Here is a 22,322-nt window from a genome sequence, read left to right on the forward strand (position 1 = left end):
ATTTATTTATTTATTTTACTTGTACATTTCTACCCTACTTATTTTATTTTGTTGGTATGTTTGGTTCTGTTCTCTGTCTCCCCCTTTTAGACTGTGAGCCCACTATCGGGTAGGGACTGTCTCTATGTGATGCCAATTTGTACTTCCCAAGCGCTTAGTACAGTGCTCTGCACATAGTAAGCGCTCAATAAATACGATTGATTGATTGATTGATTGTACATTTCTATCCTATTTATTTTATTTTGTTGGTATGTTTGGTTCTGTTCTCTGTCTCCCCCTTTTAGACTGTGAGCCCACTGTTGGGTAGGGACTGTCTCTATGTGTTGCCAATTTGTACTTCCCAAGCGCTTAGTACAGTGCTCTGCACATAGTAAGCGCTCAATAAATACGATTGATTGATTGATTGATTGATTGATTGACTCCAAAGCCTGGGCTCTTTCCACTGAGCCACGCAGCTTCCCTGTCGCTTTCCTGTCGCTTGCAGGTGCTTTCATGTCCCCCCTTGTGTTTTCCCTCTTAGGTGGTGTTGAAAATAATTAAACATTATCAAGAAGAAGGACAGGGGAATGAAGTGGTCCAGGGAGTACTTTTGGGCCTGGTGGTGGAAGATCGCCTGGAAATCACCAATTGCTTCCCGTTTCCCCAGCACACGGAGGACGATGCGGACTTCGATGAAGGTAATGCATGGATTTGGCCTCAAGTGTGGGAAGCTTTAGGAGTCCAGAACAAACCCATCCTAAATTTCCCTGATAAAAACTTGAATTGTCTTAGCAATTCAAGTAATGGGTAACCCATTGTACCTCCCCCCCCCCCCCACCCCAGCCTTTACCTCCTCTGAATTGACTTGATTTCAAGCTTGCATTCTTTTGTGAAATGTGGAATTATATCTGATAAGACAGCATTTGAAGTCTTTGTTACTTTGACAGGTTTACAGTGGAAAGAGAACTTGCTCTCCCTAATTTGGTCAACTTAGAAACCACAAGAGCAATTGGGACGGTCTCAAAGTAACCACAGATGTTCATTTAATCAGCTTATCTGAGGCATTTGGTTTTAGATAAGCACTTTAGTTTTATAGTAGCCTTTAAGCTTTAGAGCCTTATCAAAAAGCATGCATCTTGCCCAGCCTGCAATTTAGAAGGGCCACGCTAAGATTTGATTAGCAGTTTCTGGTCATTGTAACATCACTAGAAGCAATTGCCCCTTCTGATGCCGACTCAGAGATAATTGATCATGATATAAGTATACCAAGAAGGAGGCAAGGTTGCATAACTCCATCAGGACCAATTATCTTTCATTTGTCCTAAATGAAAGGGACTTGTTTCCTTCGGAATGTGCTCTTGAAGTTTGATTTTTTTTTATTAAGAGCAGTTTTAATGTAGGTCACATAAGAAAAAAATCAGTTAACTCAGCATTGAAAAAAACCCCAAACTTTGGTTTTCTGAATAATCTGCTTAGATTTAGGCAATGGGGGACCTAAATCCTTGTCCCGATACTACTTATATCATCATCATCATCATCAATCGTATTTATTGAGCGCTTGCTATGTGCAGAGCACTGTACTAAGCGCTTGGGAAGTACAAATTGGCAACATATAGAGACAGTCCCTACCCAACAGTGGGCTCACAGTCTAAAAGGGGGAGACAGAGACCAAACATACTAACAAAATAAAATAAATAGAATAGATATGTACAAATAAATTAAATAAATAAATAAGTAGAGTAAAAAAATATGTACAAACATATATACATATATACAGATATATAGCCTCTTCCTTCCTTGAGCCCCTTCCTTCCTCTCCCCCTCGTCCCCCTCTCCAACCCCCCATCTTGCCTCCTTCCCTTCCTCCTTCACAGCACCTGTATATACGTATATATGTTAGTACATATTTATTACTCTATTTATTTATTTATTTTACTTGTACATATCTATTCTATTTATTTTATTCTGTTGGTATGTTTGGTTTTGTTCTCTGTCTCCCCCTTTTAGACTGTGAGCCCACTGTTGGGTAGGGACTGTCTCTATATGTTGCCAACTTGTACTTCCCAAGCGCTTAGTACAGTGCTCTGCACACAGTAAGTGCTCAATAAATGTGATTGATGATGATGATGATATGCTCATTTGACATTGATTAAGGGGTACTGGAAATAGGTCAGTATTGTGCCACTCAAAGCCTCTACCCTTTTTACTTTCAATCAGTCATATTCATTGAGCACATACTGTGTGGCAGCGTCCCTCAATGGAAAGAGCCCGGGCTTTGGAGTCAGAGGTCATGGGTTCAAATCCCGGCTCCGCCACTTGGCAGCTGTGTGACTTTGGGCAAGTCACTTCACTTCTCTGTGCCTCAGTTCCCTCATCTGTAAAATGGGGATGAAGACTGTGAGCCCCCCATGGGACAACCTGATCACCTCGTAACCTTCCCAGCACTTAGAACAGTGCTTTGCACATAGTAAGCGCTTAAAAAATGCCATCATCATCATTATTATTATTACTAAGCTCTCGGGATAGTACAATATAGCAACAGACTTGTGTCCTGTTCTCCAGTGACCAGTTGAGAAATTGGTCTGCTCTGAGATGGGCTGCTTTTTCGATCAATTTCTTTCCCGGATCCCCAAATCTTTGTGTTCTCTCACTTCATCTTTAATGGCGTGGTTAAGGATAAGTGAAGGAACCTCCTACTCCTTTCCATGCCTTCTGAATTAACTTTTGGTGCCTGAAGTTCAGGACGCGGTATAACTATCTGCCCTCCTCTTCCAGCGGCATTTTGGAATAATGTTCAGTCTACTAGCAGAGGTTCAGCAATACCCAAAGAGTATGGATAAATTCAGCTCCTTTCGTATTCTCCCCATCCCTTTAGTTTAACTTCCCCTCTTTTAGCTCCACCTGGAATTTATTCCAGGACTTATTTACTGGGTATCTGAGGACCAAATGTACCGGAAGAACAGATGTAAGTGTGGCTCTACCCAAATATTTGGCTGGCCTGTGAGTCCTGTGACAGAAAGTGAGAAGCGGCGTGGCTCAGTGGAAAGAGCCCCGGCTTGGGAGTCAGAGGTCATGGGTTCGAATCCCGGCTCCGCCACTTGTCAGCTGCGTGACCTTGGGCAAGCCACTTAACTTCTCTGGGCCTCAGTTCCCTCATCTGTAAAATGGGGTTGAAGACTGTGAGCCCCATGGGGGCCAACCTGATCACCTTGTATCCCCCCTCAGCGCTTAGAACAGTGCTTCGCACATAGTAAGCGCTTAACAAATACCATCATTAAAAGCTCTAGGTGTGGGCATTAAAAAGAAAGCGGTGCTAACTGAGAGGTCTTATTTTCTTTAATCGTATAAAACCAGGGTAACAAGAAAGGAATATAAGAATCGTACTGAAGCTCTTTGTGAGCATTTCTGATTGGCAGGGCACAGATCTGTGTGAACAGATGGGGGAAGACTGACAGGCCCCAAGCGCTTAGGATAGTGTTGTGCACACAGTAAGTGCTCAATTAATATGATTGAATGAATGAGTGAAAAAAGGCATTGTTGGTTTTCTCTCTCTTTTCATGAATCCTTGGGCCTTTACTGGAAGCATTGATGTAATAATAAAACAGAGTTTTATTCTGAAAAGCTTGCATGTTAGAAGGTTTCGATGCAGGGTGGTTGCTCACTTAGATTACCAAAATATTAGTTCTTGGAGAAGGGGAATTTACCTTCTCAGTAAATGATTGCAGAAACATAACTTGCACCTTATTGATGAATGGCAGCATGCAAAATCCGTCCAGGATACATACCAGACTAATGCAGTGAGTTTGTAAAACGGAGGTGAAACACTGGAGGTACTCCTCAAGCTTGGCAAAAATGCAAATCAAAGAACGACTTTATTACTGCACACCAATTCCTCATCTATCTTTCGTGTGAAGGGATAATTGGACGAAAGTTGCCGGGCTTAGCTGCCGCTGGGCTGTGACCAAACTGTGGGACGTGACGTGAAGCCTTAACCCCGTGGGTCCCAGGACGTGGGAACTGCCCACCCCGACTCTTCCAGGGTTGGGGAATAAGAACTGATTACAAAGAGGAGTGTTAAGTGTAAGTGGCGTTTGGGATATCTACATATCTATGTGATGGATTCGGAAATTAGGGAAATCATCCAGCTGTGCAGATTACCTCTCACAATATTTCTCCCCGACCCGCTGGGGTGTTTTTGTGCGCTGGGAATGTTATCTCACTTTTCGGCAGCTAAAGCGTTCCATTTCAATCAGCCGTATTTATCGCGCTGAGCACTTGTTTTCTAGACCAGATATTTTTTTTTTAGTTCATTATAATGGAAAGTTAATCTGTTTCTAAATAACATTTGAAAATACCCACGGAAAGATCAGGGGAAAACTCGTTGGATTTCCCATTAGGGGGCACTAGTATCAAGCCTTCAAGAGCTGGGGAGGAATTTATGTTCTCAGGCACGAAAGTTTAAAAAAAAATAATAAGAAAATAGATTTTCATCTGATAAGGTTCCGATACTGTTTTGTAGAACAGAATCCCAGAGTGAGCTTGGAAAGTGCCTTGAATTAAGTACCAGATTCAATAGCCCACTGTCTGCTGGTTTTCGACACACTAAATCCGTTCAGCGTCACAGGTGCTGAGAAGTCATTTAGGCTGGCGTGCCCTGCCCCAGGACTAAATCAATGCCCGGCTTCTTTTTCGGCCGCTAGATTCTGTAGTTTGCTTTTTTTAAAAGCAACCCCCTCTATCTCCCCCTCCTTACCTCCTTCCCCTCCCCACAGCACCTGTATATATATATATATATGTTTGTACATATTTATTACTCTGTTTTACTTGTACATATTTCTTCTTTTAGACTGTGAGCTCACTGTTGGGTAGGGACTGTCTCTATATGTTGCCAATTTGGACTTCCCAAGCGCTTAGTACAGTGCTCTGCACATAGTAAACGCTCAATAAATACGATTGATGATGATGATGATGATTCTATTTTATTTTGTTAATATTCAGTCGTATTTATTGAGCGCTCACCGTGTGCAGAGCACGGGACTAAGCAACTCACAACCTGGCACTCGTTCATTCATTCATTCAGTCGTATTTATTGAGCGCTTACTGTGTGCAGAGCGCTTGGGAAGTACAAAAAGTTGGCAACATATAGACGGTCAATCAATCAATCAGTTGTATTTATTGAGCACTTACTGTGTGCAGAGCACTGTACTGAGCGCTTGGGAAGTCCAAGTTGGCAACATATAGAGACGGTCCCTACCCAACAGTGGGCTCACAGTCTAGAAGAAGTTAATATGTTTAGTTTTGTTGTCTGTCTCCCCCTTCTAGACTGTGAGCCCGCTGTTGGGTAGGGACCTTCTCTATATGTTGCCAACTTGGACTTCCCAAGCGCTCAGTACAGTGCTCTGCACACAGTAAGCGCTCAATAAATACGATTGAATGAATGAATGAATAAAAGCCCAGTTCATTTTGCTCGTCTGGAACTGTAGGCATAAATACTGATGATTGAAATGGATTCTTCTAGACTGTGAGCCCGCTGTTGGGTAGGGACCGTCTCTATATGTTGCCGACTTATACTTCCCAAGCGCTCAGTACAGTGCTGTGCACACAGTAAGCGCTCAATAAATACGATTGAATGAATGAATTCGTTCTAAAACGTGCCTTCGAAACCACACTTGCAAAGTCTAATTAAACATTTTGAAGCGCACGGAATCTCTTGGCCGGTCACGTCCGTGCATGTAGCCCGCTCTTGTTATAACTCAGAGTGGAAAGTCTTGGGGTTTAGTAGGTGGTTCTTTTAAACTGGGAGAAAAAGACGGTTGCCATGTTTCTTCAAAAATAAACATGTTCACATTCTGCAAAAACCTTTGGCCATCACTTTCGTTAATCGGAAGTCGAAAAGAACTCACGACACGGTTTCGTACTGGATCGTGTTAAAGGTGAAATGCCGGAACACCCTCAGGTAAAATTCTATTGCTGAAATAAGTCATAGTGATTTCCTCTTGCAAATAGGGTGTCACAAAATATTTAAACTTTTCATTTTGCCGACGCGCTATTTAAACTTTTCCTTTTGCCGGCGCGCATTTTATGAAGCTCATTTAACTTAGTTTCTCGTTTTCGGGACACCAGAAAGGGTGGCGAGAAACACGGGGGTTACTTTCAAGCTTGATTTAAAAAAAGAAAAAAAAATCCGGTTGTCGGCAATAACCTTTAAGCGAAGGGGACAGAGATTGGAGTTTATAATCGAAAAGCAGGTGCCATGAGTGATCTTTCTTAGTCCAGTAAAAGCGCAGGTGACTAATTTCAGCGGCCGTTGGCCTCCTTGGATGATTTTTTAAAAAAAAAAACCTATTTCAGTGATTTGAGCTCCGAGGTTGAAAGAGGTCTTGCTTGCTGAAATAAGTTAAGGAATCTCAACAGATGCCGTTTACCCCAAAGAACTATCGGGAAGGTAATAGACGGTCACGGTGGGTTTTTAACCGCAGGGTACTACACTTCTATGTTTAATTTGTGTGGAAGAAGTGACTTTCCTCCACTTTCCCCTTTCGGATACGTGGGTATGCAGTGAAAATCGGAGCAGTTTTTCTGTCTTCAAATAAAGACAGCAATATGTCTCTACTGTACAAGGTTCTCCGTGGAAGCCAGAATAACATTATCGCTTTGGGGTCAAGAAAGAAAAGCCTCTGTTCGTGTTATAACGTGAATGTTAATCCGTAAGTCGTAGACATGTACGCATATGTAACATTGAAAGGAAAGTCAGGGCTTTCGAAACGTGGCTAAATATACTACAGGTCACCTGCATCTCCAAATAATTGAAATCCTCCGGGTACTGTAAATGCATGGTTGTTTATGGCAATATTTGAATATGTTGACTCCTTCTGGCTTATTGATTACCTTTTGAAAATTCACAGTAATAAATGTAGAGTTTATTTCTCCCTCCGCCCCGGGGATATGCAACTTTCGGAGAAAACATTTTACACGTTGAGTCTTTGGCCTCGAAGGTAGGCAGAGTTGAGAAGTAAAATTCAGGAAAGAGAAGCCCCAGATTGTCATATTAGGATACCTAACGTTGCCTTACTGAGTAGGATATGAAAACAAATCAGAGTCGAGAGTAGTTACCTTTAATTATTTAAAGTGTTGGTGAAAAGCATACGCTTTTCTCGCCTTTGAATGCTGTGTGTGTGTGTTTGTGTGTGTCTGTCTTCTAATTAGAACATGCTTCTGCGAATCTCCTGGCGAACTTCTAAATATGCGGTTAAGTTTAAAGATTTTCGGCTTAAATAAATTGAAGACTATGCTCCCCCGGCCTCTCCCCACCTAGCCTTAGTCCCCAATCAAAAGTGCTATAGTTTGGAATGAAGCCATATAAAACCTCTTCAGATCTGGAGTAGTCTTAAAATAATACTTTTAAGATTTGAAAATTACAGGTGGATCCGACACTTAAACCGTTTTTAAAAATTCCTGCGTTTCCAAAGTCTGAAGAAGCAATCCCTAAATGATCCCAAAGTCTAAAGAAGCAGTCCCTAAATTACTCTTCCCACTAGCTTACATTTCGGATATTTGCATTCCTCTGGTGAGTTGGAACGGCTTTTTAATTCATTCATTCCATCGTATTTATTGAGCGCTTACCGTGTACAGAGCACTGTTCTGAGCGCTTGGAAAGCACAGTTCAGCAATAGCGACAATCCCTGCCCACACAGGGCATACAGTCTAGGCTTTAATCTGATAACTCATTTAACTAATCCATTTAACTAATGGACTAACTTTTTATTTAGTGAAAAATAAGAGGGAAGCAGTACATAATTTAGCAGGTTGTTTCTATCTGATTAGGTGTCTTGGAATTTGGTCTTGTTTTTGTTTCTCTTCCCCTCCCCGTTGTTTTTAATTGTCCACGAATAACCCGGCAGTTTTATATATCCCACTGACATCTTTTGGGTAGCATCCCTTCGCTGCCCACCTTGGAAAAGCGCTGTAATCGTTGTCCAATGCAGTAAAATTCCCAAACTTGGCGTTTGACTCGTCTTTCAGGGTAAAGGTTTTCCTTTGAGGACCTGTTCTGTTTTGAGGGTGGGTCGATTGCCTTCACAGCTCAATTACTTGAGCGGGTCACACTTGCTGTGTGCGTAGCTCGTTTCTCGTGGCCTTGTCCTCTGTAGCTTTTCATCCGTCATTGGGGGATGTGAGTTCATTCCTCCGGTCCTTTGAATGGTCGTCTTAACAGGCCGAAAGTGGATCGGAAGGGAGGAAGTGCCTTTTCTGGGCCTTCTGAATTAAAGAGGCAACGTGCCCCGGTGGAAAGAGCATGGGCCGGGAATCACAGGACCTGGGTTCGCATCCAGCCCCTGCCGCTCGGCTCCCGTGTGACCTTTGGCAAGTCACGGAACTTCTGTGCCTCCTTAGTTTCCTTCTCTGTAAAATAGGGGATTAAATCCTACTCCCTCTATTTAGACCGTGAGCCCCACGTGGGATATGGACTGTGTCCAGTCTTAAAACCTTGTATTCTTTCGTATTCAGCACTGACTGTGTGCAGCGCACTGTACTAAGCACTTGGAAAGTACAGTTCGGCAACAGATAGAGACAGTCCCTACCCAACAATGGGCTCAGAAGTCTTGAAGGGGGAGACAGACAACAAAACAACAGCAGCAGCGGGGCTCAGTGGAAAGAGCCCGGGCTTTGGAGTCTGAGGTCATGGGTTCGAATGCAGGCTCCACCAATTGTCAGCTGTGTGACTTTGGGCAAGTCACTTAAACTCTCTGTGCCTGTTACCTCATCTCTAAAATGGGGCTAAGACTGTGAGCCCCCCGTGGGACAACCTGATCACCTTGTAACCTCCCCAGTGCTTAGAACAGTGCTCTGCACATAGTAAGCGCTTAATAAATGCCACCGTTATTATTATTATTATTATTATTATCATTAAAACACCTCGTCCCCCTCTCCATCCCCCCATCTTACCTCCTTCCCTTCCCCACAGCACCTGTATATATGTATATATGTTTGTACATATTTATTACTTTATTTTACTTGTACATATCTATTCTATTTATTTTATTTTGTTAGTATGTTTGGTTTTGTTCTCTGTCTCCCCCTTTTAGACTGTGAGCCCACTGTTGGGTAGGGACTGTCTCTATATGTTGCCAATTTGTACTTCCCAAGCGCTTAGTACAGTGCTCTGCACACAGTAAGCGCTCAATAAATACGATTGATGATGATGATGATGAAGTAGACAGTCACACCCCAGTGCTTAGTACCATGCTTTGTGGGGAGGGGAAGAGAAACAAAAACAAGACCAAATTCAAAGGGACCCAATCAGATAGAAACAATCTGCTAAGTTATGTGCTGCTTCCCTCTTAGTTTTTACTAAATTAAAAATTAGTTCATTAGTTAAATGGATTAGTTAAATGAGTTATCAGATTAAAGCCTAGACTGTATGCCCTGTGTGGGTAGGGATTGTCTCTCTCTATTGCTGAATTGTACTTCCCAAGTGCTTAGAACAGTGTTCTGAACACGGTAAGTGCTCAATAAATACGACGGAATGAATGAATTAAATTAAATTAAATCCTACCTCCGTTCTTTGTCTTTGGAGAGCTCATCAAATGAAATATGTAGAAGTCTATCTTTCACTTGCATCAAAGTTACTTTTTGAAAAGCCCCATTTTATTTGTGGCGTACATCAGCGGAACGCAGATTTTGCTTTTAACATCGGAGGATGACTTTGTCCCGTAACTGGGATTTCCCCTCTCGCTCGTTCCCTTTACCTACCTAATCAGTTTCTTTTGAAGCAGTGTAAAAATAAAACTGCTTGCTATGCACGAACTCTGCCCAAACAATTTCTTTGCGTGTATTTACTTATATCAAGGGCTGCATCTAACTCCTTGTGTGTGTTGGGAGTGTGTGTTGGCGGGGGCGAGAGGGTGTCTTCTTTACCTCCGGGCTTTTCTGTCAAGGAAAGCGTTTCTACTTTTTGTGCTAACTTTTCGCCTGTGATTGCTTCCTAAAGGCATTCCTGCCCGTGGAGGAAAAAAAAAATCTAGAAATGTTCCCAAATGGTTGTCGTCTTCTAATCCAGCACTCACGTGCCAATATGGGGTGGCGTTTCAGGGTGCAGTCCGACCGAGCCCGGGCCCAAGCCGTTCACTGGGGTATCTGTTATATGTTGCCAACTTGTACTGCCCAAGCGCTTAGTACAGTGCTGTGCACACAGTAAGCGCTCAATAAATACGATTGAACGACTGTAACTGTTTTGGTTTCTGCTCTTCCGTTGGCAGGCTCTGACCTGCCCTCGACAGGGAGAAGATGGGGAAAGGAAGGTCTCATTGGGTGTGAAGAGCCTTATTAGCCCAAAATGTAGGACTACAGCAGTTGCATCCTGCACATGTTCATTCCTGCAGCCACGAGCACGTAAAGCAAACCGATCATCCGGGAGAGAGTGCCGGTTTGGGGAATTTTCCGGTCTATAAACATTCTTCTGGGTCATTTATTGGCCCGAACAGTGACTAGCAGCATAAAAACGGGGGTGTCTGTTAATAATAATAATAAGAATAATAATAATAATGGCATTTATTAAGTGCTTACTACGTGCAAAGCACTGTTCTAAGCGCTGGGGGAGATGCAAGGCAATCAGGTTGTCCCACGGGGGCTCGCAGTCTTAATCCCCATTCTACAGATGAGGGAACTGAGGCCCAGAGAAGTGAAGTGACTTGCCCGAAGTTGCACAGCTGACAAGTGGCGGAGCCGGGATTTGAACCAATGACCTCTGACTCCTGAGTCCAGGCTCTTTCCACTGAGCCACGCTGCTTCGCGCTGTTAAGCGCGTATCGTGTGCCAACACTGTGCTAAAGGGCCGGAGTAGATGCCGGTTAATGGGGTCCACCTGGGGCTCACGTTCCAAGGAGGCCGGAGAATAGAACAGACCCCCATTTTGCAAATGAAGGAAGTAAGGCATGGAGAGAAGTGAATAATAATAATAATAATAATAATGGCATTTATTAAGCGTTTACTATGTGCAAGGCACTGTTCTAAGTGCTGGGGAGGTTACTATTATTACTATTATTACAGTGCCCTGCCCTCAGCAAGCGCTCAATAAATGCAACTGCTTGATTGATTGATTCCCTCATCTGCGGATTCAGTGTGCCGGCCCTCCCTCCCGTTTAGATTTATTTTATCTTGTTAATATGTTTTGTTCTCTGTCTCCCCGTTCTAGACTGTGAGCCCACTGTTGGGTAGGGACCGTCTCTGTATGTTGCCAACTTGTACTTCCCAAGTGCTTAGTACAGTGCTCTGCACACAGTAAGTGCTCAATAAATGCGATTGATTGATTGATTGATAGGATCTATCGTAGCATTTAGTGCACGTACTAAGCCCTTAACAAATACCACAGTTATTTTATGTGAGGTCGTAGTATTGTTGGGTTATGTGAACTTGCGCCGACTCAGGCTCCCTCCTCAAGCAGTGAACAACTTCCCAGAGCCCTCCGATAAATGCCCGGTGCTTTTCCTGACACCCGGGAGTGATTTTTTGATATCCAGATTTGATGCTAATTGATCGAAAAGGGGGGGGTGCCTGCTTAAAGCTTCACCTGCTTTCTTGCGGTAGTGACAGAACTAACGCCAGATTCGTCCCGAGGTTGTGTTTTTTCTTCCAGCCGGGTGAGCGGCATAATTGTATCCTTGAGCAGTTAACATTCTGGCCTTATTTTGTTCCTTCGCCTGGGATCTATCCCTGCTGAGCCATCCTCCCCACATAGGTTTCAGTTGTTTTATTACCGCACTCCGTATTGTCATCCGATCTGCACGATTCCTTGCCCTTCGCATAAGCGCTTAGTACAGTGCTCTGCACACAGTAAGTGCCCAATAAATACGATTGATTGATTGATTTGCCCTACAAGTCGCTCTTGAGCTTCTGCCGCTGGCATCGGGATCCCGCCGGGGTACTACTGTGGTCCTGCAGGTTGCCCAAGAGCAGCAGAGCTAGCCGTAAGATGCGGAGACCCGCGCCGGGCCTGACGTTTTGAGGACGGATTTGGCAGTCCGCTCAACTGGCAGTGTGCGAGGCTTGGAAACTTAGAGAAATCTGCTGCCTCCATGTAGTCACAGTTTGCGCATCTTGTAAATTGGTGGTTCACGTGATTTTTGTACCGACTCTGCTGGCACGTTCGATACGCACAGATACCATCACAAGTCACAGCCGCTGCTGATTCCTCTTAGGTCGGCATCATCATCATCGTCAATCGTATTTATTGAGCACTTACTGTGTGCGGAGCACTGTACTATGCTCTTGGGAAGTACAAGTTGGCAACATATAGAGACGGTCCCTACCCAACAGTGGGCTCACAGTCTAAAAGTATCTGGGCAAAAGTATCTCGGCAAGGGCCAGTAGATACTTAGTATCAAGGAGCGCTGCTGTTGCTTTGCTCTTCAAGTCCAGGTTTTTTTAATACTGTAGCCCAAGCTCAGGGCGCTGCGTTTCCAACTTCACACTTGCTTACTGTAAAAAAATCCCAAATCCAGGAAGCTCTCCCCGATTGATTCCCAACAGACCAGCTGCTTACCCGTCACTCTCAGGTCATTTGGCCCATCTTTGGGGCCTATCTTCGGCACCCGTTCAGTCCTAATATTCCTCCTGTTCCAAATAACTGAATAACTTAGTTCGGGGAGTGTGACTCTTACTTCTGACTTGCTCTCTGAAGCATTCAGTTACAGTGTTTGCACACAGTAGTTGCTCAGTAAATGCCACTATTCCGTTGTTAGGTTTTCTCAGACTACCCCAGTACTAACAGTAATTGTGGTATTTGTTAAATGCTTTATAAGCTCCTGGAGAAATACAGAATAAATTTGTTCTCTGTCTCCCCCTTTTAGACTGTGAGCCCACTGTTGGGTAGGGACTGTCTCTATATGTTGCCAATTTGTACTTCCCAAGCGCTTAGTACAGTGCTGTGCACCATAGTAAGCGCTCAATAAATACGATTGATGATGATGATGATGACAAGATAATCAGCTAGTACCTGGGGCTCACAGTCCAAGTAGGAGGTAGAGCAGGCTTTGAACCCCCATTTGAGGGAACTGAGAGAAGTGAAGTGGCACAGCAGACCAGCGGCAGAGCCGGGATTAAAACCCAGGTCTACTGACTCAGAGATCCTCTAGCCTGTAAACTCGTGGGCAGGAAATGCACCAGTTCTGTTGTGATATCATCCGCTCCCAAGCGCTCAGGACAGCCCTCTGCACACAGCGCTCAATAAATGCGATCGATCGATCGAAGCGGGCAGAGATGCCCATTTGTCTGGGTGGAACTCAGGCTGCTTGGGATGGGATAGCGGGATAGGCTTAATTTATACAGTGAGGCAGAAATGACAGAAGAGCGACCTCGATCTCCTCTTTGGTCAAAGCTGACGTCGCTGATCTTGTGAAAGTCATTAGCCCACAAGTAGCTGCAGACCTAAATTCTTGGCAAACTTTCCTGTGGGTAGAATGGGGCACACTGGCAGGCCCTTCGCTATTCAGGGTGAGCAGCGTCCCTTCCTTCCTTCCTTCCTTCCTTCCTTCCTTCCTTCCTTCCTTCCTTCCTTCCTTCCTTCCTTCCTTCCTTCCTTCCTTCCTTCCTTCCTTCCTTCCTTCCTTCCTTCCTTCCTTCCTTCCTTCCTTCCTTCCTTCCTTCCTTCCTTCCTTCCTTCCTTCCTTCCTTCCTTCCTTCCTTCCTTCCTTCCTTCCTTCCTTCCTTCCTTCCTTCCTTCCTTCCTTCCTTCCTTCCTTCCTTCCTTCCTTCCTTCCTTCCTTCCTTCCTTCCTTCCTTCCTTCCTTCCTTCCTTCCTTCCTTCCTTCCTTCCTTCCTTCCTTCCTTCCTTCCTTCCTTCCTTCCTTCCTTCCTTCCTTCCTTCCTTCCTTCCTTCCTTCCTTCCTTCCTTCCTTCCTTCCTTCCTTCCTTCCTTCCTTCCTTCCTTCCTTCCTTCCTTCCTTCCTTCCTTCCTTCCTTCCTTCCTTCCTTCCTTCCTTCCTTCCTTCCTTCCTTCCTTCCTTCCTTCCTTCCTTCCTTCCTTCCTTCCTTCCTTCCTTCCTTCCTTCCTTCCTTCCTTCCTTCCTTCCTTCCTTCCTTCCTTCCTTCCTTCCTTCCTTCCTCCCTCCCTCCCTCCCTCCCTCCCTCCCTCCCTCCCTCCCTCCCTCCCTCCCTCCCTCCCTCCCTCCCTCCCTCCCTCCCTCCCTCCTTCCTTCCCTCCTTCCCTCCTTCCCTCCTTCCCTCCTTCCCTCCCTCCCTCCTTCCCTCCCTCCTTCCCTCCCTCCTTCCTTCCCTCCCTCCCCACTTACTGTGTGCAAGTGAGCACTTACTGTGTGCAAAGCACTGTACTAAGCGGTTGGGACAGTACACTACAACATCAAACGTATTCCCTGCCCACAAGGTGCTCGGTGACCTCCAGCACAAGAAGATAATAATAATGATGGCATTTGTTAAGCACTTACTATGTGCCAAGCGCTTGGGGGATACAAGGTGATCAGGTTGTCCCACGGGGGGCTCACAGTCTTAATCCCCATTTTACAGATGAGGTCACTGAGGCACAGAGAAGGTAAGTGACTTGCCCGAAGTCACACAGGTAACAAGTGGCAGAGCCGGGATTAGAACCCACGACCTCTGGCTCCCAAGTCAGGGCTCTTTCCACTGAGCCACGCTGCTTCTCTAATAATAATGATGGCATTTATTAAGCACTTACTATGTGCAAAGCACTGTTCTAAGCGCTGGGGAGGTTACAAGGTGATCAGGTTGCCCCACGGGGGGCTCACAGTCTTCATCCCCATTTTACAGATGAGGTCACTGAGGCCCAGAAAAGTGACTTAATAATAATGATGGCAAGTGCTTACTATGTGCAAAGCACTGTTGTAAACTCTGGGGAGATTACAAGGTGACCAGGTTGTCCCACAGGGGGCTCACAGTCTTCATTCCCATTTTACAGATGAGGGAGCCGAGGCACAGAGAAGTGAAGTGACTTGCCCAAAGTCACACAGCTGACAAGTGGCGGAGCCGGGATTTGAACCCGTGACCTCTGACTCCAAAGCCCGGGCTCTTGCCGCCGAGCCACACTGTTTCTCTAAAGCATCTAGGAGATGCTTCAGGAATGGCCTGGAGTTTCGGGAAGAGACAGAGGGAAAGGGAAAATCTCCTCCTACCCAGGAGAGTGTGGGCTTGAATTGTTTTGGAGTCGCGAGGGGACGGTTTTCCCCGAGAGCCTTCCACAACCGGGCCGGGATTCGGTTGTGAATCGGTCCGGAGTCTGCGTCGGACCTGGATTTTCAATAACGACGGAGTTCTTTGTGTATTTAAGTTTCCTGCCCAAAGTTGGCTTTAGATTTCCAGATTAACCCGGAAATTCTGATTCCTTCTTTTCCCAGACGGTCTCCATTCATAAACATGAGGCGCTCAATTGTTTGTTACCTAGGCTGTTCAGAGATCTTCAGAGTGGAAAAACAGCCGTTCTTTCGCTACAGAGAAGCAGCGTGGCTCAGTGGAGAAGAGCCCGGGCTTTGGAGTCAGAGGTCACGGGTTCAAATCCTGGCTCCGCCAATTGCCTGCTGTGTGACCTTGGGCAAGTCACTTAACTTCTCTGTGCCTCAGTTCCTTCATCTGTAAAATGGGGGTTAAGACTGTGAGCCCCCCGTGGGATAACCTGATCACCTTGTAACCTCCCCAGCGCTTAGAACAGTGCTTTGCACGTAGTAAGCGCTTAATAAATGCCATTATTATTATTATTATTATTATTATTATTATTATTATTGTGTGCCCCCCGTGGGATAACCTGATCACCTTGTAACCTCCCCAGTGCTTAGAACAGTGCTTTGCACGTAGTAAGCGCTTAATAAATGCTGCTATTATTATTATTATTATTTTTTTTATCATTATTATTATTATTATTATTGTGAGCCCCCTGTGGGATAACCTGATCACCTTGTAACCTCCCCAGCGCTTAGAACAGTGCTTTGCACATAGTAAGCGCTTAATAAATGCTATTATTATTATTATTATTATTATTATTATTATTATCATTGTTGTTATTATTATTATTAATATTATTGTTGTGAGCCCCCCGTGGGATAACCTGATCACCTTGTAATCTCCCCAGCGCATAGAACAGTGCTTTGCACATAGTAAATGCTTAATACATGCCGTCATTATTATTATTGTGAGCCCCCCGTGGGATAACCTGATCACCTTGTAACCTCCCCAGCGCTTAGAACAGTGCTTTGCACATAGTAAGCGCTTAATAAATGCCATTATTATCATTATTGTGAGCCCCCCGTGGGATAACCTGATCACCTTGTAACCTCCCCAGCTCTTAGAGCAGTGCTTTGCACATAGTAAGCGTTTAATAAATGCTATTATTATTATTATTATTATTATTGTTATTATTATTCCTGTTAGGAAGAGGAACTTCCCAACTGGAAAGGCTAGTTCTCAGGCCTTCTTCTTCAGGAGGTGGAACATTGTCTTAAACGGACCTATTATTGTACGTCACAAAAAGGGCGGGTCTTGTCGGCCTCCGAAATGCTCTTATAAGGGGATTGGCCCTGGCGAGCTCCTAGGTTTGTTAATCAGTGGCCTTGATGTAAGAATCAGTGTGAAAATCAGTGTGATAGAGCAGAGCACGGGCTTTGGAGTCAGGTCATGGGTTCAAATCCTGCCTCCGCCAGTTGTCAGCTGTGTGACTTTGGGCAAGTCATTTAACTTCTCTGTGCCTCTGTTATGTCATCTGTAAAATGGGGATTGAGACTGTGAGCGCCCCCCTCCATGGGACAACCTGTTCACCTTGTAACGTCCACAGCACTTAGAACAGTGCTTTGCACATAGTAAGTGCTTAATAAATGCCATTAAAAATTAAAAAAAAAAAAAGAATCACGGCCTAGAGAGCAGCGTGGTCTCGTGAAAAGAGGCGGGCCTGGGCGTCTTGGGGCCTGGATTCTAATTCCGGTTCTGTCGCTTGCCTGCCGCGTCCCGTAACTTCTCTGTGTGTCGGTTTCTTCATCTGCAGAATGGGGATTCAATGCCTTTCACCTTTTATATGGGGCTGCGTTTAACCTGATTAACTTACCTGTACCCTAGGACTTAGACACGTAGTAAGTGCTTAGCAAATTCCATAATAATAGTAATATCATAATGAAGCTAGACTGCTGAGTGACCTAGTGGAAACAATACAGGCCTGGTAGTTAGAGGACCTGGATTCTTTTCCGGGTTCTGCCATTTGACTGCTCTGTGACCATGGGCAAGTCATTTCCCTGGGCCTCAGTTTCCTCATCTGTAAATGGGGATTCTCTCCCTCCTACTTTGAATGTGAGAACTGGGCGGGGCAGGGACTGGGTCCGACCTGATTAAGTTGCATCTACTGTAGCACAGAGAAGCGGCGTGGCTCAGTGGAAAGAGCCCGGGCTTGGGAGTCAGAGGTCATGGGTTCAAATCCCGACTCCGCCCCTTGTCGGCTGTGTGACTTTGGGCAAGTCGCTTCACTTCTCTGGGCCCCAGTTACCTCGTCTGGAAAAGGGGGATGAAGACTGTGAGCCCCACCTGGGACAACCTGATCACCTGGTATCCACCCCAGCGCTTAGGAAAGTGCTTTGCACATAGTAAGCGCTTAATAAATGCTATCGTTATTATTATTATTAGAACAGTGCTTTGCACATGGGATGCGCTTAACAAACGCCATCATTAATTAGCATTTAGTACAATGCTAGGCACATAGTAAGCACTTAGCAAATACCGTAGTTACAGTTATTGTCGTCAGTAGGGGAGTCTTTTTCTGGGGCCCGCTGTGATGTCTGACAGGGCCCTTGACTCGTCTTCAAACAAGAGCTCCTTTCCGTGACTTGCTCAGACGCTCAATCCCGTCGTCTTGCCCATCCCACCAGCACAAGGTTTTCTTTCTCCACTCATCTCTCTGCTCGTTGCCTAATTTAGCTGGTGGAGCAGAGGCCAGTAGTGTGTTAACAGAGCCATCCTTGGTCCGATTCTGGCTTGAAAGCCGCGGCTGTTTCATTAGATGGTACGCGCCTTGTGGGAAGGGACTGTGTCTCGACTCAGTTGCGCGCTTCCAAGGGCTCAACGCTTTGCGTGGAGGAGGCAGAAATCGCGATTATTTGATTATCGGCAGGGCTGTGGAGAAGGAAGGGACTGTCCTGGCCCGAGCCCCTGGAAACTCTTGAGACCTTTTCCTTGAGCTTCCAAGCCGGAGCCTCGTAGAACTTTTCGGAGGTTTAAGAACCTGGAGCGTTTGCAGGAGTGATCGTCTGGTTTATCTCTGCTTCTTAAGAGGGCTCAGGTTATGGTAAATAAACCCTTTATAAACACCAAAATCACTACTTCTGGGGGACTGTTGGTTCTTCAGTAAGGTTCGCTAGAGGAAGGGTTGTTGTGGGATGCAAGAATGGATCCTTTATTAAAGTGTCAGTGGACACAGTTGCGAACTAGCTTAATTTGAGAGAAAGTCCAAATAAATGCAGAGGGTTTCGAGACTCCGTGGCATTGATTTGCAAATGCCGCAGCCGTATGAGCCCGGTCAAAGATTCCCCACTGCGGCAACTGCTCAGACATGGCGCTGCGCTTCCCGGCGGCTGTGCCTGCCATCTGGGTCAGCGGGAGGGGCGAGGAGGAGAGCCGGCCGAGGGAAGTGAATCAGTTGTCAGGAATCTCCGTGGACACTGGGTGCCACTCCTCCGGCACTTCGAACAGGGAAGAAGAAATGCTCTCTGAGCCCAAACGACAGCCTCTCGTGGAAAAGGGAGTCCTCTCTGCCATTTGAACCGAGTCGAGCCCGTTCATCTTTTGGCCGTAACGATGCGAACGATTGAAAAACGATTGGCAAACCAACCACCGAGCCTAGCAGGGAGACAGTCAGGAAGTCTGGATACCATTGGGTGTCACTTGGGGCTTTTATCGTATCGGGTATGTCGATTTTTATGGGTAGATTTTGGGGGCCAACGATAACCATTTAATAATTCCACATTTTACTACGAAAACAGTGCTACATTGGACATACGACTGTCCTAGGGGAAACATTAAGCGAAAGTTTTTCGAGGGACTCTAATATTTAAAGAGCAAACCACAGGACATGGCTACTTAAGATATACCCTTTTATTGCAGTCGTGTGTAGAAGCAGTTGATTTACAAGGGCTCTCCTCTCAGGGGGCCACGCGAGTGACCGTGGAAAAGTTGAAATCCTCATTTGGCTGCGTAGGGAGAACAGCTAAGCCAGATCTTCCCAAACACCCTATCTACTAGGCTTCTTCTAGACTGTGAGCCCGCTGTTGGGTAGGGACCGTCTCTATATAGGGACCGCTCAATAAATGCGATTGATGATGATGATATGTTGCCAACTTGTACTTCCCAAGCTCTCAGTACAGTGCTCTGCACGCAGTAAGCGCTCAGTAAATACGATTGAATGAATGAATGAATTAGATTAATCGATAATATTTATTGAGGTTGTAGCTCCGCAGAGCACTGTACTAAAAATCAGTGATTGATCCAAATGTTAGACCCATCTCACAGTAGAGTTAGGAGATGAAATCCCTGCCCCCTAAGAGTTTAAAAGAGTTTTTAGATTGAGAGCCTTTTAGACTGTGAGCCCACTGTTGGGTAGGGACTGTCTCTATATGTTGCCAATTTGTACTTCCCAAGCGCTTAGTACAGTGCTCTGCACATAGTAAGCGCTCAATAAATACGATTGATGATGATGATGATAAAATCCAGCAGGGGTGACAGGTACTAAAATACACGGGAGGTAGGGGGAAAACTGTAGATGATAGAGATATGTACTTAAGTGAAACGGGGGTCCCGTGTGCCTAAGTGAGACGGAAGTAGGGGAAGTGAAGTGGGAGGTGGGCTGAATCAGGGAAGGCCTCCCGGAGAGGAGGTTTTCAGAAGGGGAGATGGGGAGAGCAGTGGTCTGTCGTCATCGGTCGTGGGGAGGGAGTTCCAGGGCAGAAAGGAGAGTGTAAGCAAGAAGTGAGAGAAGAGCGAGCAAAGTGTGAGAAGTAGCAGGGTCTAATAGCAGTGCTTGGCCATCCAGCACTTAGAACAGTGCTTTGCACATAGTAAGCGCTTAACAAATGCCAACATTATTATTATTATTATTACTAAGCGCTTAGCAAATGCCATCATTATTATAGAGCCCAGGCCTGGAAATCAGAAGGGCCTAGGTTCATTCATTCAGTCAGTCAGTCGCATTTATTGAGCGCTTACCGTGGGCAAACCACTGTTGTAAGCACTTGGGAAGTACAAGTCGGCAACATATAGTGACAGTCCCTACCCAACAGCAGGCTCACAGTCTCGAAGGGGGAGACAGACAACAAAACAAGACTAATCCTGGCTCTGCCACTTGTCTGTTGTATGGCCTTAGGCGAGTCGCTTCACTTCTCCGGACTTCAGTTACCTCATCCGGAAAACGGGGATCGAGACTGTGAGCCCCTTGCGGGACTTGGACCGTGGCCAACCTGATTCCCTCGTGTTTAGTCCAGCGCTTAGAACAGTGTCTGGCACGTAGTAAAGCACTGAACGGATACCGTTAAAAAAAAAAAGAAAGTCTGCAGTGGGAGAGTTGAGAAGGTTGGCTTTAGCTCGGCCTTGGGTGCAGAGTGGGGTGTAGCGAGAAGGGGGTGAGGATAAGTAGAGGGGAGAGGGCTGATTAATCAATCAATCAATCATATTTATTGAGCGCTTACTGTGTGCATAGCACTGTACTAAGCGCTTGGGAAGTCCAAGTTGGCAACATATAGAGACAGTCCCTACCCAACAGTGGGCTCACAGTCTAAAATGCTTCTATTCGTTCCTCTAAGGCCTCTAGACATTTTTTGAATGTTGGAAATTGAAAGACTGCTTCGTCCGCCTTGTCACGGCAGGGAGGCAGACTTTGCCTAGGCCGCACCCGGGAAGCTGATGTCTTCCGGTCCCTGCTTGTTATCTGTGATGAGCGCTGATAATAATAGCAACAGTAATAATTATTGCTATAATAATAACAGTAATGATGGCATTTATTAAGCGCTTACTATGTGCAAAGCACTGTTCTAAGCGCTGTGGAGGTGACAAGGTGACCAGGTTGTCCCATGGGGGACTCACAGACTGTGAGCCCACTGTTGGGTAGGGACCGTCTCTATATGTTGCCAACTTGTACTTCCCAAGCACTTAGTACAGTGCTCTGCATACAGTAAGCGCTCAATAAATATGATTGAATAAATTAAATGAATCCCCATTTGACAGATGAGGGAACTGAGGCCCAGAGAAGTGAAGTGACGTGCCGAAAGTCACACAGCTGACAAGTGGCGGAGCCGGGATTTGAACCCATGACCTCTGACTCCAAAGCCCGGCTCTTTCCACTGAGCTAAGCCACTTCTCTGGTGCTTGTGAAGTGGTTATTATCTGTCAAGCACCGTTCTAAGCCCTGGGGTAGATACCAGTTAATCAGGTCGGACACAGTCTCTGTCCCACGTGGGGCTCACGCTCTTAATCCCCATTTTCCAGATGAGGTAACTGAGGCCCAGAGAAGTGAAGTGACCTGTCCAAGGTCACACAGCAGACAGGTGGCAGAGCCGGGATTAGAACCCAAGTCCTAAGACTCCCAAACCTGCGCCATTTCCATCGTCAGTGATTTCGGAGGTACCGCCAACGGTGGCTGAAAGTCCGAGACTTCTAAGGAAAAGCCTCCCTCTCCCTTCTGATTTCCTTGAGACAAAGGGTTGTCTTATCAGAGCGCTGAGGTAACTTAAGTAGTCTTCTACCCGGCGGAATTAATAACAGAAACGTTTTTTTTTTTTGGTTGACATCAGGAAATCAATTAAGTGGAGCAATTGTGATAATGAGTTCCATATATGATAAGCTGAAGCCACCTGGCTTCTATTAGACAGTTTGATACTTTGATCACAATATTATTTCAAGACTCGTCTCTTTAAACTGCTCAGGTTCCTTGTCTTCTCTGCGACGGAGGCCTTAATTCGGCACAATTCAAAGACGGTTGATTAAAAAAAATCAATGGCTCCCCTTGAGCCCAAAGTAAATTTCGAAGAGGTGCAAGTTCAACAGCTACCCTGAACCTTAAAGCAAGAAAACCTGGGGTATCAAAGACTAAAGCTTGCAAGTACAGGCACCAATGATCAGGTTAAACTGATTGTTTCTCTCCGGCTTTCCGATTTTGGATTCTGTTTCCTATTTTAGTTATCACGAACGTAGCAAGGGTAAACATAGTATGCGTTTCGGTGTACTGTGGGCCCGCTGTTGGGTAGGGACCGTCTCTATATGTTGCCAAGCTGCACTTCCCAAGCGCTTAGTACAGTGCTCTGCACACAGTAAGCGCTCAATAAATACGATTGAATGAATGAATGAATGAATTAAGG

General features: G+C 45.5%; 1 protein-coding gene across 1 annotated transcript in view; it reads left to right on the forward strand.

Moving 5' to 3' along the window:
* The window catches only part of EIF3H (eukaryotic translation initiation factor 3 subunit H), a 139,205-nt gene that overhangs the window by 36,988 nt on the left and 79,895 nt on the right, over nt 1-22,322 (forward strand). Inside the window, exon 3 of the mRNA XM_038745629.1 lies at nt 521-677. Within this exon, the coding sequence (XP_038601557.1) occupies nt 521-677 (157 nt within the window). The remainder of the gene's footprint in view (nt 1-520; nt 678-22,322) is intronic.

The sequence above is a fragment of the Tachyglossus aculeatus genome, chromosome 4 (genome assembly GCF_015852505.1).
Source record: "Tachyglossus aculeatus isolate mTacAcu1 chromosome 4, mTacAcu1.pri, whole genome shotgun sequence".
Classification (NCBI taxonomy): domain Eukaryota; kingdom Metazoa; phylum Chordata; class Mammalia; order Monotremata; family Tachyglossidae; genus Tachyglossus; species Tachyglossus aculeatus.